Source organism: Eleutherodactylus coqui, chromosome 1 (genome assembly GCF_035609145.1).
Source record: "Eleutherodactylus coqui strain aEleCoq1 chromosome 1, aEleCoq1.hap1, whole genome shotgun sequence".
NCBI lineage: Eukaryota > Metazoa > Chordata > Amphibia > Anura > Eleutherodactylidae > Eleutherodactylus > Eleutherodactylus coqui.
This window is the reverse complement of record NC_089837.1, coordinates 261,842,508-261,857,647: the sequence shown is the minus strand read 5'-3', so window position 1 is coordinate 261,857,647 and position 15,140 is coordinate 261,842,508. Positions and strand designations below refer to the sequence as shown.

At 39.7% G+C, this 15,140-nt stretch overlaps 1 protein-coding gene across 4 annotated transcripts in view; it reads right to left on the bottom strand.

The window, feature by feature from the left end:
• Positions 1-5,348: 5,348 nt before the first annotated feature.
• Positions 5,349-15,140, bottom strand: part of EPHA7 (EPH receptor A7) — a 241,376-nt gene continuing 231,584 nt past the window's right edge. For all 4 annotated transcript variants that reach the window (XM_066608353.1, XM_066608372.1, XM_066608363.1 and 1 more), the window contains 3 exons: positions 11,604-11,797; positions 8,175-8,330; positions 5,349-7,162 (listed from right to left, as the gene is read on the bottom strand). In XM_066608353.1, coding sequence (XP_066464450.1) covers positions 7,048-7,162; positions 8,175-8,330; positions 11,604-11,797 — 465 coding nt within the window. In that variant the 3' untranslated portion in view covers positions 5,349-7,047. The remainder of the gene's footprint in view (positions 7,163-8,174; positions 8,331-11,603; positions 11,798-15,140) is intronic.

Sequence of the window (15,140 nt, the reverse complement as noted above, 5' to 3'; positions counted from 1 at the left end):
AACGGCCTTCGTCCCACCTTGTGGGGTGCTTGGCCATCATATGTCTGCGCATGCTGGTGGTGGTCAGGCTGTTGGTGGTGGCTCCCCGGCTGATCTTGGTGCGACAAAGGTTGAACACCACTGTTCGTCGGTCGTCAGGCGTCTCTGTGAAAAACTGCCAGACCTTTGAGCACCTCGGCCTCTGCAGGGTGGCATGGCGCGAGGGTGTGCTTTGGGAAACAGTTGGTGGATTATTCGGTCTGGCCCTGCCTCTACCCCTGGCCACCGCACTGCCTCTTGCAACCTGCCCTGCTGCTGCCCTTGCCTCCCCCTCTGAAGACCTGTCCTGAGTAGGCGTTGCACACCAGGTGGGGTCAGTCACCTCATCGTCCTGCTGCTCTTCCTCCGAATCCTCTGTGCGCTGCTCCCTTGGACTTACTGCCCTTACTACTACCTCACTGCAAGACAACTATGTCTCATCGTCATCGTCCTCCTCACCCACAGAAAGTTCTTGAGACAGTTGGCGGAAGTCCCCAGCCTCTTCCCCCGGACCCCGGGAACTTTCGAATGGTTGGGCATCAGTGACGATAAACTCCTCTGGTGGGAGAGGAACCGCTGCTGCCCAATCTAAGCAGGGGCCCGAGAACAGTTCCTGGGAGTGTTCCCGCTCCTGAGCAGGTGTCATTGTAGTGGAGTGAGGAGGCTGGGAGGAAGGAGGAGCAGCAGACAGAGGATTCGGATTTGCAGCACTGGACGGCACAGAACTGTGGGTGGATGATAGCTTGCTCGAAGCACTTTCTGCCATCCAGGACAGGACCTGCTCACACTGCTCATTTTCTAATAAAGGTCTCCCGCCTGGACCCATTAATTGGGCGATGAATGTGGGGACGCCAGAAATGTGCCTCTCTCCTAATCGCGCAGCAGTCGGCTGCGACACACATGGATCAGGAGCTCGGCCTGTGCCCACACCCTCACTTGGCCCTCCGCGTCCTCGGCCACTTCCACGTCCACGTCCTCTAGGCTTACCCCTACCCCTCAGCATGCTGTATTACCAGTGATTTGATTTCCCAGGCAGGAAATAAATTGGCGCAAGCCTGCAGGCCAAATATAATGTTTTCGCTTTTTTGCAAAGGGAAGACCCCACTGCGTGTATTCAATGAAAAACAAGAAGTTTAATATCTGTGGTGTGGCCCTCAAAAAGTGTCACACAACTATAGTGTAGCAGAGTTATTAACTCTAGCAGAGCAGGTATTTGCCAGTCAGGAAAGACAATGGCGCTAGGCTGCAGTAAACCGTAGCTGGTTGCGTCTGATTTTTGTACGTTGTCCACGCAGCACACACGTACACGGAGACCTTAGGACTGACACAGGCAGGCCAAATATAATTTTTTTCCTTTTTGGCAAAGGGAAGGACCCACTGCGTATATTCAATGAACAATAACTTTTAGAACTGTAGTGTGGCCCTCAAAAAGTGTCACACAAGTATAGTGTAGCAGAGTTATTAACTCTAGCAGAGCAGGTATTTGCCAGTCAGGAAAGACAATGGCGCAAGCCTGCAGTAAAGCGTAGCTGGTTGCGTCTGATTTTTGTACGTTGTACACGCAGCACACACGTACACGGAGACCTTAGGACTGACACAGGCAGGCAAAATATAATTTTTTTCCTTTTTAGCTTAGGGAAGACCCCACTGCGTATATTCAATGAACAAGAAGTTTAATATCTGTGGTGTGGCCCTCAAAAAGTGTCACACAACTATAGTGTAGCAGAGTTATTAACTCTAGCAGAGCAGGTATTTGCCAGTCAGGAAAGACAATGGCGCTAGGCTGCAGTAAAGCGTAGCTGGTTGCGTCTGATTTTTGTACGTTGTACACGCAGCACACACGTACATGGAGACCTTAGGACTGACACAGGCAGGCAAAATATAATTTTTTTCCTTTTTAGCAAAGGGAAGACCCCACTGCGTGTATTCAATGAATAATAAATGTCTTCTGGCCCTGCCTACACAATTCTATCCCTGTAGTATTAATGCCGGGTGCAATGCTCTGCACAGCCGGTTTTGAGAAAAAAAAAAAAATATGCAACACTGCTAACAGCAGCCTGGACAGTACTGCACACGGATAGAAGTGGCCCTAGAAAGGACCGTTGGGGTTCTTGAAGCCTACACTAACTCCTAACACTCTCCCTGCCTAACCCCCACTTCTGTCCCTATTGCAGGGCGCAATGCTCTGCAGATCCAATTTTGGACAAAAAAAATAAAAAATACTGTGCTAACACAGTACTGCACACTAGTAGATGTGGCCCTGAGAAGGGCCGTTGGGGTTCTTGAAGCCTACACTGACTCCTAACGCTCTCCCTACAGCAGCACCAGCAGCAGCACTTTCCCTCAGCTAAGTCACAAGGCATGTGTGGCGAGCCGCGGGAGGGGCCGACTTTTATACTCGGGTGACATCAGATCTCCCCAGCCACTCACAGCAGGGGGGTGGTATAGGGCTTGAACGTCACAGAGGGAAGTTGTAATGCCTTCCCTGTCTTTCAATTGGCCAGAAAAGCGCGCTAACGTCTCAGAGAGGAAACTGAAAGTAACCGGAACACCGCGTGGTGTTACGAGTAACGAGCATCCCGAACACCCTAATATTCGCACGAATATCAAGCTCGGACGAGTACGTTCGCTCATCTCTAATAACAACATATAATATTGTATTGCTCAAGAAGGACGTCCTGGCCCCTCTTGAACTCTTTTATTGAATTTGCCATCACCATGTCCTCAGGCAGAGAGTTCCATAGTCTCCCTGCTCTTACAGTATAGAACCTACTCCTATGTTGAAATAGAAATCTTCTTTCCTCTAGACGCAGAGGATGCCCCCTTGTCACAGTCACAGTCCTGGGTATAAATAGATCATAGCAAAGATCTCTGTATTGTTACCGGATATATTTATACATGGTTATCAGGTTACCCCTCCACCGTCTTTTTTCTAAACTACATCTCAATTTTAATAACCTCTCTGGGTATTGTAGCCCACCCATTCTGTTTATTACTTTAGTTGCCCGCCTTTGTACCTGCTCAAACTCTGATATGACTTTCTTGAGTACAGTTGCCCAAAACTGTACACAATATTTCATGTATTGTCTAACTACTGACTTGCAAAGCGGAAGAACAATGTTCTCATCATGTGCCCATATACCTCTTTTGATGCACCCATGATCCTATTTGCCTTTGCAGCAGCTGCCTGACACTGGTTGCTCCAGATAAGCTTACAGTTAACTAAAATCATAAGTCCTTTTCCCTGTCAGTGTTTCCCAGTGCTTTCTCATTTAGTATGTAATGGTTATATATATTTTCTCTGCCCATGTGCAGTGTTAAACCTAATTTGCCACTTTTCTGCCCAAGCCCCCAACTTATCCAGATCCTCTTGCAACCGCCTTGTGTTAATTTGTTTTGAGTCATCTGTAAATATTGATATTTTACAGTGCAATCCTTTTACCAGGTCATTAATAAATATATTTAAAAGAATAGGGCCCAAAACCGACCCCTGTGGTACCCCACTAGTAACGGTGACCCAATCAGAGTATGTGCCACTTATAACCACCGTCTGCTTTATATCACTGAGCCAGTTACTTACCCACTTACACACATTCTCGCCCAGACCAAACATTCTTATTTTATATACCAACCTTTTATGTGGCACAGTATCAAACGTTTTTGAAAATTCCAGATACACAAGATCTAGTAACTCCCCCAGTCCAGTTGGCAGGAGCAATCTCTCACAAACCCATGCTGATACAGAGTTATACAGCTATTTTTCTTGAGGTACTTCAGGATAGCATCTCTTAGGAACCCTTTGAACATTTTACCCACAATGGAAGCAAGACTTACCGGCCTGTAATTTCTAGGTTCATTTTTGACCCCTTTTTGAATATCGGCACCACATTGGCAATGTGCCATTCCAGTTCCAGTGGAGCTGACCCCATCACTATAGCATTCTTAAATATAAGAAACTATGGTCTGTATATAAAAATTACTCAATCGCGTCAGAACTTGGACATACATGCCATTGGGACTTGGTGACTTGTCTATTTTAATCTTTTTAAGACTGTTCTACACTTCATACTGGGTTAGACTAGTGACATTTAGTGACGAGTTTACATGATCACCCTGCATCTCATTTTACATTTCATTTTCCTCTGTGAATACACTGGATAACAAAAAATTTTAATAGATTTGGAAGAGATCAGCCCATCCATATGGTAGAACCTGCAGCCAAGACCAAAGCCAGACCAATTCTCCCAAAACCCCTTCTTCATATACCAACTCTGGAGCCACTTTCTCGTGCTACTTTTTTGGTGTGGTACAGATAGTATCTCAAAAAATACTAAATTGGAGGTCCTTGTCCTAAGCTTACATCCGAGTTCCCTGAAATAGTTTTTAAGGAACTACCTCCTACTTGTAACTTTGTCATTGGTGCCAATCTGTACCATGACCACTGGATCCTCACCAGCCCCTCCCAGTAATCTGTCAACCCGATCTGCAATGTTTCGAACTTGAGCACCAGGAAGACAAAACACTGTGCGATGATCTCGTTTTTCATGGCAGGTTGCTCCGTCTGTCCCCCTAGTTTGAGTCTCCCACTACCAGGACTGGTCTAGCCTGCCCTGAGCTTCTATTTCCCTTTTTACTGTGAAAGTATATAGGAAAAAAGAGACCTGCGCTCTGCGAGCGCTGTCCTTATATTTTTTGTTATATTTTGTCCCTTTTTACTGGAGCAGACATCCCTCTGGCGGTCAGAAACCATGTCATGCTGCAGCAATGCTAATCCTGTAATGGCATCCCCCTCAGCTGCCAACTTTGCAAGCTTGTTGGGGTGTGCTAGTTCAGGACTGCTTGATTTTTTTAACAATAAGTTTACTCGTTTACTAGGCATGAAGCAAATACAAAAAAACAATAGACAAATCTTCATCCACACTACAATATATGGGCCAACAAAATGAAATAACTTTTAGAATGTGTGGAATCTTTTATCATCAATGCAGTTTTATGCCATATGAATGTTTGTTGTTGAAGGCACTTTTATAGATCTGTTGTAAAAAAAAGATTTCTTTTTGTTGCATCTATCATGATTCTATAAAATGACTTTTGGGAACCATCACAGCATGTTGAAATACTTGCCCTGCTGGGCAGAAATACCTCATACTAACACATTTGATTTTCAGATAAAAGACTGATCCTAGGTGGTCCCTTAAAGAAACACAAATAATCCTCCAGCAGACTACACTATAGTTCAAAAATATATTTACAGTCTATTACAAAGATTACAAATGGAAGTGTCTATGAAATGGAAATATTGTAAATCTATTTTACTATATTTAAGGAAACATTTTAAAAATGACTTTTTTTATTCTAACAATCAAATAAATAAAATGTCAAAATAATGTACAGAGATTAAAATGACTGGAAATTAAGCATACGAGTATATCCATTTGTATTTTCTGCAGCCATCTTTGGTCCTATATGGTAAAATACGTCATGTAGCATTGAAACACCTGTTTTTATGAACCTCTGCAAGTAAAATAGAAAAATATAGTGCATTTTTGATGTATTCAGAGCTCACTACAGAGAAATGTGTATACAAAACAAGACAGTATAAATAAAATTTACACACTTTACACTGAAACATTTACAATTCTGTGGATGCCCACATAATCAAAGACGACCAAATTCTGATCGATCCCTGGGATCTTTCTTTAAACAAACCAAATCTGTTCTATATGATGGGTCGTCCACCATCTAAACATATTTTACAAATATATTTCTTACTCTAAAGATATGCACAAAGGGAATATCTAGAAAGACACAATTTATTATTGCTTCTGGTAGACTGGAAAAAAATCTGTTCATCAGGTACCTATCTAAAAAAGCTCAATTCTAATTACCATGTGTTTAAGTATTAACTTCAGTTCTAATATGTCCATCTGTTGAATGGTAAACAAATGAGCTATCCTTGTCATCCTGATATATAGAGCTAAATATAAAATCTAAAACCATACAATCAAACATGGATTGCATTCAACAAGATCTTGTATAAAATATATTTTGGCTATTTCAAATCTATTGTACAAAAAATGTTAATTCCTTAGTCACCTTGCACTTGTTTGCAGGCAGTGAAAGGTTTAGACAGTGACTATGCCACGAGAGTCTTGTGTTTTTTTTTTATTGAACTTGACATTCGCATAGGGAAGGCTTTATATTTTACAGTACTAGTTTCTAGTATGTAGTTTAGGAGACCCTGTTTTTTCAGAGAATTAAATAACTCTCAATTTTAGCAATGTTTCATGACTTAAAATTTTTACTATGTATTCTGTATCAAAGGTGCCATGGCCGCACAGAGTGCCATTATTGCTTTGTATTCAGCAAGTCCTTAGAAAATATGCAAAAATAAACGGTTATTAACCTGCAGAATTTTTACTTGCCTGCTGTTGATTTGCCAATGTCTACATAGATATCTGTGTAAAATGCCAGAACGGCATTCAAAAAATAACTCTAACCATGCTAATGATATTAGTCTCCTAATAATTGTGCAATTAAACATATCAACCAACCCCCTCCAAGAAAAAAAGATCTAAAGGAGAATAACACATTAAAAAATAAGATTATATAATAAAACACAGCTTAAGGAAAATAGTTTTGCCGTATTTACCAATAATCTTGAGATTTTGTCCAACAAATATATTCTTTTTTTAAAATGAATTTATATACAGTACATTTGAAAAAGTCCATTGGGCAAAAAGGAGGTTAGAGAGCTCTGTTTGTTCTTTATTCAGGTAGTACTTTGTTATTACTGCTGTCATCCTTGCCACATGAGTCTGATCCAATTTCTCTCTCAGGAAATGTCTGGTGGCACTTAGGAGTTCAAGTCTGTAGGTGCTTGAGGATCTAGTTGGTTTTTATCTACTGCAAAACGCTGTAGTAGAGAGGACTCAGTTAACTGAGCAGATTCTAGCAGCAGTTCTTGTGTAGTGAAGGCCAGTGCTGTTGTCTCATAGTCTTACCTCCCTCGTGAGGGAGGCCTGTCTATCACACCTGTATTCCGGTTCCATGAAGATGTATTATTTGTGCTCTCATAGTCTGAATACTGCTCATAATCTTCTTCTGATGGCCAACCAATGAAATTCCTAAGCTCATGACATCACTGCAAAGGAAAGCAAATAAATCATGTAGTAGTGAATGTCAAATTACAAAAATAAATGAAAAAGGCTCATATAGGCTTCATATACAAATTCTGTAGGCGCTCAATTATGAATCTATACAACGCTGATCCATAGTACAGAACCTGCCGTATAGACTATGAGGAAGATTTCTTAAAATGTCTACCAAAAACAAAACAAAAACTAAAACGATCCTTGTTGCCCATAGCAACGATTCATAGTTCAGCTTTCATTTTGTATCCTGCTCTTGAAAAATAATCTGTGCTGTGATTGGTTGCTATGGGCAACAAGGCCATTTTTTGTTTTAGACTTTATACACAGGGTTTTCCATGGTTTGCTTAAAGGGGTTGTCCCGCGCCGAAACGGGTTTTTTTTTTTTTCAACCCCCCCCCCGTTCGGCGCGAGACAAACCCGATGCAGGGACCTAAAGAAAGCTTACCGGAGCGCTTACCTTAATCCCCGCGCTCCGGTGACTTCTATACTTACCGGTGAAGATGGCCGCCGGGATCCTCTTCCTCCGTGGACCGCAGCTCTTCTGTGCGGTCCATTGCCGATTCCAGCCTCCTGATTGGCTGGAATCACCACGTGACGGGGCGGAGCTACACGGAGCCCCATAGAGAACAGGAGAAGACCTGGACTGCGCAAGCGCGGCTAATTTGGCCATCGGAGGGCGAAAATTAGTCGGCTCCATGGGAACGAGGACGCTAGCAACGGAGCAGGTAAGTATAAAACTTTTTATAACTTCTGTATGGCTCATAATTAATGCACAATGTACATTACAAAGTGCATTATTATGGCCATACAGAAGTATATAGACCCACTTGCTGCCGCGGGACAACTCCTTTAATTGCATGCTTTATTATGGAAGTTTTATCCTCTAGAAGCATTGCTCATGATCTAATAGGGACGCCATATGGCTCCGTACAGGGTTCATGCACACAGCTTTATGGACTAACAATTTAGGGCATGTGGTTGTATCATTCATTCTATACTTACTTAATTGTCATTCCAGCAACAGATTCAAGTGAATTGTATCCTGCAGAGCTGAAGTTTTCCTTATACCGTTCCATTTTAATAGCTTCTAACCACTCTCCAACAGAGCAGAATGTTGAGAAATCAGGGGTGTTCTGGTCCAGAAGCGGGCTTACAGGTCTAAACATTTGAAAAAGAAAATACAATCGATTTGAGTCATAATGGTTGCACACTACCAGTAATTAAGAGTTATAATGACATACATTGGTTTTAATGTACATAAATATGAATGCCACTATGCACCTCTAGTAGATTAAGAGATGAATACTGTACAGACTACATTACAAGTGCAGTATTGACAGTAGCTTCATGTTATGACTCATCACTATCCCTAACTAAACCTGGTCTTTCTAACTAGGGGCATAACTAAAAGAGATGCAGAAAAACTGTAGAAGTCATATATGAGACCTGGTGCCTTGTGGTAAGGAGGAGGCAAAGGCCATTCTTTCACACAAGACATCACTATTATAAATGGAACATAGAAGAAGACCTTGATACAGATTTTGTATTGGGCCGAGAACAGTCAGACCTCTTTTTCAATGAGACTGTCAGGACTCAAACCCACAACCTCTTGCATTCCAGTCAGCAGCTAAGTTAGGACTTGGGCAGTTTCCTTGCTGAAAACCTAGGCTTGTTCTGTATTTCCCAGTTACCTCCTGGTCCTGACCCAGCCCCTGTTCCTGATTGCACTTCCTATATAAACCTAGCCCTGCCATTCCTTCAGTGTGTGATTATTGGGCTCCCAGCCTGTAATCAAGCTCCACTGCTGCCTGCTCCTCTGCTACTACAACCGTGACCACCTGCTAGTGACCCAGCTTCCTCCCGACCACTCTACAGTCCGACTCGGTTACTATACCTGGGTTGCAATCCAGTGCCGGTAAGACCTTCTTCTTGTGAGTCATAATCATTTTTGAGTTTTAGGATTTGTTTATGATTATTATTATTTAAATGACTGTGTAATACTTTTTGCTATAATTAGAGTTTCTAGGGTAAAGTAAAGGCTTATTTCATTGTATTTAAAAAATATATACATATTTCTTATTTTGCACATTTGTTTCTTGTTCATATGTCAGTAACCCAGCATTAATTAGTATATGTATAATTGGCAGAATATACTAATATCTGCACATTAGGAAGATGTGTTATTCAAAAATCTGTTAAGCAAAGCAAAGCCAAATTTTGTTGCAGCCTAATTACATTTTGGCCACTGAGAGCACTGCTCATTTGGAAACGATGGGTAAAAAATTATTTTAGAGCAGTTGTAGAAGTAACTTGTTTGCTAATACATGTGAAAAAAATTAAAGTACACACCAAAAAGTTCTAAGTGCATAATAAGTGGTGTCTTTTTAAGAAAGCTTCAATAGAAAGATCATATGTTATAACTCCGTGGTTAAAAGTCTTGGCTGTTTCCCCAAGTACTATAAAGAAATATAACTATTCTAAAAAAGTTATCCTCAAATGACCTAATAAAAATATAAATGAATACTGGATAAACACTTTTTCATACTTGTGAGTCAACTAAACCTGACACTTAAAAGTTTTAAATGAATTTCGTATGGCTCCTTCTCATAATATCTGTACATTTTTAGAAGTTAGTATATTAGCCATATGTAAATCCAATCATTTTGTTAAACATGCAGTAAAAATATGTTGAACCTGGCAAAATGCTGTTTGATGGTTTCTTTAACTCAGTAGTCTAAATGTGCAATAGGTTAGAGGCATTAGAACTGCAATAGAGTGTAAAGGACGTTAAACATACATTTAAAGAGGTATATGCTGTTTCTGTAACACTTATTTAGCTCTATGAGAGTTAACAGCATAGACATGCCTGCTTGGCTGTTTGGTAAACCCTGACCAAAGCTAGCTGTCACATTCAACTGGGCCCAGAGCAAAACTTGGACCCACATCCATCAAACTTTTATGATATATCCCGTCGATATGCCATATAGCCTGGGATGGGAATACCCCTTTAATTTATGTACATTTAGAAAGTGTGCATATTTATTGTGCAAAAACACATTACAAGAAAATAAGTCTGGAGACAATGTCTTTATAATAAGGGGATGCAAATAGTAGCATTGAAGCCCTTCCTAGCCTACAGCCAATGAACTGAGTGAAAGGCAGGACTGTTATGGAGGCAAAGATCTGGAGAAGGCTACAAAAAAATTCTACTGCACTGAAAGTTCCTAAAAGCACAGTGGACTCCATATTTCTTAAATGGAAGGTGTTTGGAATAACAAGAACTCGTGGAGGAGGGCCTTGGTAAGAGAGGTAACCGAGAATCCAATAGTTACTCTGGCTGATCCATAGATGGGAGATCTGCACACAGAAGAACCTGATCCAGAGACCTCAAATTGGGTAGAATTGGTTTACCTTCCAACAAGATAATGACCCTAAAAAGGCAGCTAAGACAACACAGGAGTGGCTAAGGGACAATTCAGTGAAATTCCTTTAGTAGCTCAGTCAGAGCCCTGACTTAAACCCAATTGAGTATTTCTGAAGAGACACGAAAATGGATGTCCACAGACAGTCACCATTCAACTTGACAGAGCTTGCAAATCTCTGCAGAGAAGAATGGCTGAAAATCCCCAAATCCAGCAGTGCAAACCTTGTGGCACCATTCCAAAGACTGGAGTCTGTAAACGCTACCAAAAGGTGCTTCATGTAAATGCCAAATATTTGTTTTCACTTTTTTTTTTATTTACAAAGCTTTTGTTTCCAATTTATTATTATAGCATACTGAGTGCAGAATATTGCAACATGACATGATTTTTTTTTTAATTTGCAAAAGGCCACTACATAGCAAAATGAAAAAAAAGTCTGAAGACTTTCCAAATGCATTATGATATACAAACACTACAGTTAATATTACAGAAAGAATACATGTAAGATTGATATAACTAATACAGCAATACTACAAAAATGTGAAGATTAACAATCTATTACCTTAACATTTATTATATTTGGAAAAACCCTTGAATTTATGTCCCAAGTAAGTATGGCTGGTACATAACTGAGGTACCTTAAATGTGTTTTAACTCCTTAGTGACGTAGCTAATATTTGCTTTAAATAGGGTGTCCAGTATTATAAAAATAGGGCTGATTTCTTCCAAAAACAGCACAATGCCCATCTATGGGTTGTGCCTGGTATTGCAGCTATACTACATTAAAAGGAATAAGGCTGAGCTGTAATGCCACTTACAACTTGTGATTAGCGATAGTGCCATTTTGGAAGAAAGCAGCTATGTTTTTCTAATCCTGCACTTGCGTTTTTGGTGCGTTGCATTGTGTTTTTAACATTAGAAAGTCCCATTGACAATCGCGTTAACAAAAAACGCAAACACAAGTGTGTGGGAGCCCTCATGGCACTGCTGTTATTTTTCTATGTCTTACCTATTGCAAGTTCCCATTGGAGTTTTCAAGCTGTTCGGGTTGCGGATCATTTTGTCGAGAATACCAACAATCTGCTCAAACTTGGGTCGTTCCCCACGTTCCTTTTGCCAGCAATCTAGCATTAACTGATGAAGACCGGCAGGACAATCCATTGGTGCTGGCAACCGATAACCCTCCTCAATTGCTTTTATAACCTACAAAAGACACATGCATAAAAAAAACAATTTTTCCAATGAAAGTCCAGGTTTGTGATCTTTCTCCACTGCTATTCTATTCATATTCCTAGGTAGACTATCTATTAAATAGGTTTTTCCACTACCTAAAATTTCTTCACAGCCACTCCCTGGTTGCTGCTGACCAGGACATGTGACTACTGCAGCCAATCACTGGCCACAGCTTTGACTTTCTAAAGGGAGTGATTAGTTGCAATGGTCACATGTCTTAGTCAGCAGCAACCAGGAAGTACAGAGTGGTTGTGAAGCAATTTTAAGTAGTGGGAAAACCCCTTTAAGGCTCCCACTATTTGTTATTTATGACCCATTTATACTAGAAGATTAAAAAAAACAAAAAAAACAAATTATCAGTGGATTTAAAAATTGTGTGATAGTTTTGTCAGACAAGGAGTGGTAGTACCACCTGCCAAAAGCTCTCATGAATTTCACTTAAAGGGTCTTTTGCATTTACTGATTGTGTCGCCAATAACCACAATAAGCACAATCAATGAAGCTTCATGATTAACGCTGATCTTTTTTTTATACACACTTACAATTTGTGAAGATAATTGGCTACTGAAAACAACTAAATAGTTGGACAAAAACTGTATCCTTTAAAACTGCCTGCCTAGTGACCACTTATATCGCTTATACTGCCCATATTTAACCTCTGGTCATTATACTTGTACACAAGCTATTCTGATAAAAATGCCAATACAAACATAATATCTAAAAACACAGATATAGTAAAGTTTAAATTCACTGTGGTAAGGTTCTGTGACATGTTATCTTATCCTAAGCCATTAAAAATGTCTAGAGTTCTCTTATCTTAACGAAAGCCATTGTAAAGTAAATAAAGGGTAAACTAAGTAGATCACGGCAGGGAAAGGGTTCACAGAGGGAGCGATAACTTCACGAGAGCCCGGCTGGTTGCTATGGCAACAGGACGCCAGATACCGGCGTCCTGTATTGCCATTGCCTAAGATCGCTATAGAAAGTGATAAGGCATGGTAGTAGAGAAGTCCTGCCATGCCTTATCGTAGTGATCTGCAGTCCTGCTGTGTAAGTCCCTCAGAGGGACACATATTGTGTAAAAAGAAGAAAAAAATAAAGTACAAAAAATAAAAATGTAAAAAAAAGTTAAAAAACCCTTTTTTAAATGCTTTTTTTTATATTAGCATAAAAAAATCCCACATATTTGGTACCGACACGTCCGTAACGAGGCGTACAATAAATTGAACATGCTTTTTATCCTGCACGTTAAAAAAAAAACGCTAAAAAACTGAGGCAAAATGCTAATTTTTAGCTTTTTGTCTCCCAAAAAACTCAATAAAAGTGATAAAAAAACATACGCACCCCAAAATGGTACCAATAAAAACTACAACTCGTCTCGCAAAAAATAAGCCCTCCGAGATCTCCGTCCATGGAAAAATAAAAAAGTTATAGGACTTTTAATGTAGTGAGTTTAGAAAAAAATAATAATTTCCAAAAAAAGGGCTTCTATTGTGGAAAAGTGGAAAAACCTAAAAAAAATATAAGAATTTTGGTATTGTTGTAACCGTACTGTCTCGCAGAAAAAAATGTAGTGTATCATTTATGCTGCATAATTAATGCTCTAGAAAAAAAACAAAAAATCTATGGCAGAATTGATGCGTTTTCTCTCCCTACGATCACAAAAAAAAAAAATAATTAAAGTTTTACAATGTAGTCTATGTACCTAAAAATGGTACCAATAAAAACTACAGTTCGCCACGCAAAAAACAATCTTTTATATGGCTGCGTCAACGGAAAAATAAAAAAGTTGTGGCTGTTGAAAATGGAGATGAAAAAATACCAAAAATCGTTTGGTCCTCAACACCGAAATAGGCCATGTCATTAAGGGGTTAAAAAACAAAAAAATACCATTGCAGATTATTAGAATGTTTTTAAAAATCGAAACAATTAATTCAACTAACGTGGCTTTTACGGATTACAATGAAAGGTGCTACGTATTATTATATTGGCACTAGAAATAACCACTTTCAAAAAATGAAACTGGAAAAGTTTTCTAGAAAGCCCAACAATTCTTTTAGTGCTGCACACCTATGATACTGCAACAAAAAGAGTTAAACGTGATCCTGCTGTGATTTTGTGTGGAGTATCACTTTCATAACAGAGAAACCTTTAACTGTAAATGTGGTGGTGAAGTTAAAACATATTGCTGCAAACTTCATTAAACCCTGGAGACCTGAGTAGAAATGCACAGAGAGAATCAATCAAAGGGACATGTAAAAGGTTAGAATGATGTTATGAGGTAATTCATGTCACTGACATTGAGTTATAAAGGACTAGGAAAAAACACTGGTGTAGTATTCATGTTCTTGAATATCATGCAGTGAAGGATTGGCTTAAATTGACTTGTGGGAAGACTGAGACACAAAAAAGAGTCTAACAACGTTAACAGGTAAAACAAGTTTGATTGGTGAGCGCCAATTAATTCTTAACATGATGGTAATCCAGTAAAATGAAAGAACTATTTCATAAATGAAATGAATTTTTATTCACAAAACTGAGAACTCATTATTTGGAAATGGAGAAATTAAGACGTTTTTAATTTTTAAGTAAAATATATTTATAGACTTTGTAATCGCTTTCCCCACAGAAACTTTACCTTGATGTGTAAAATTCTGATGTATTAGAACTAACGCAGCAGCATGATCAGGTATTTTCAAATAAATTTGTATTAAAAAAACAAAATAATAAAGGCATTAAAGCCTTATGTTAAAAGTTAAAGTAAACAAGGTAAGAGCAGGCTCATGTTCTAATCAGCATCTATCAGCATAGGAAAACCACAATACAATATATACTGACCCAAAGTACACTCTTATTATACGCTGGGTCAGTTGGATGCTATGGATACGTTCGGCATATGCACCAGCAGCCTTCCTGCCACATAACTCAAACATAATGTGAACCCTTAAAGGGGATTAATAGTTACCACCTATCCACAGGATAATGGATAACTTTTAGATCTGTGGGGACTGGCCACTGGGACCCCACCAATACTGAGAAGGACGGTCTCAAAGCTCCCTGCATGAATTTAGAGATGGTCGAGCATGTGCGCCGGTGCTTCAGTCATTTCAATGAGCCAGTCTGAGATAACTTACTTCAAACGCTTTTCATTAGACCACAAACTATATTCTGCAAATGATCTGTACCTGAATAGAAGAGGTCTGCTATGCTGCGGATCAGAATTCTATCAGGGATGGCAAAGCATTTAAACTAGGGATAATAAGTTTAAATATATAAAGTAGGGCCGGTCTCACACGATCGGGTTTGAATTTAA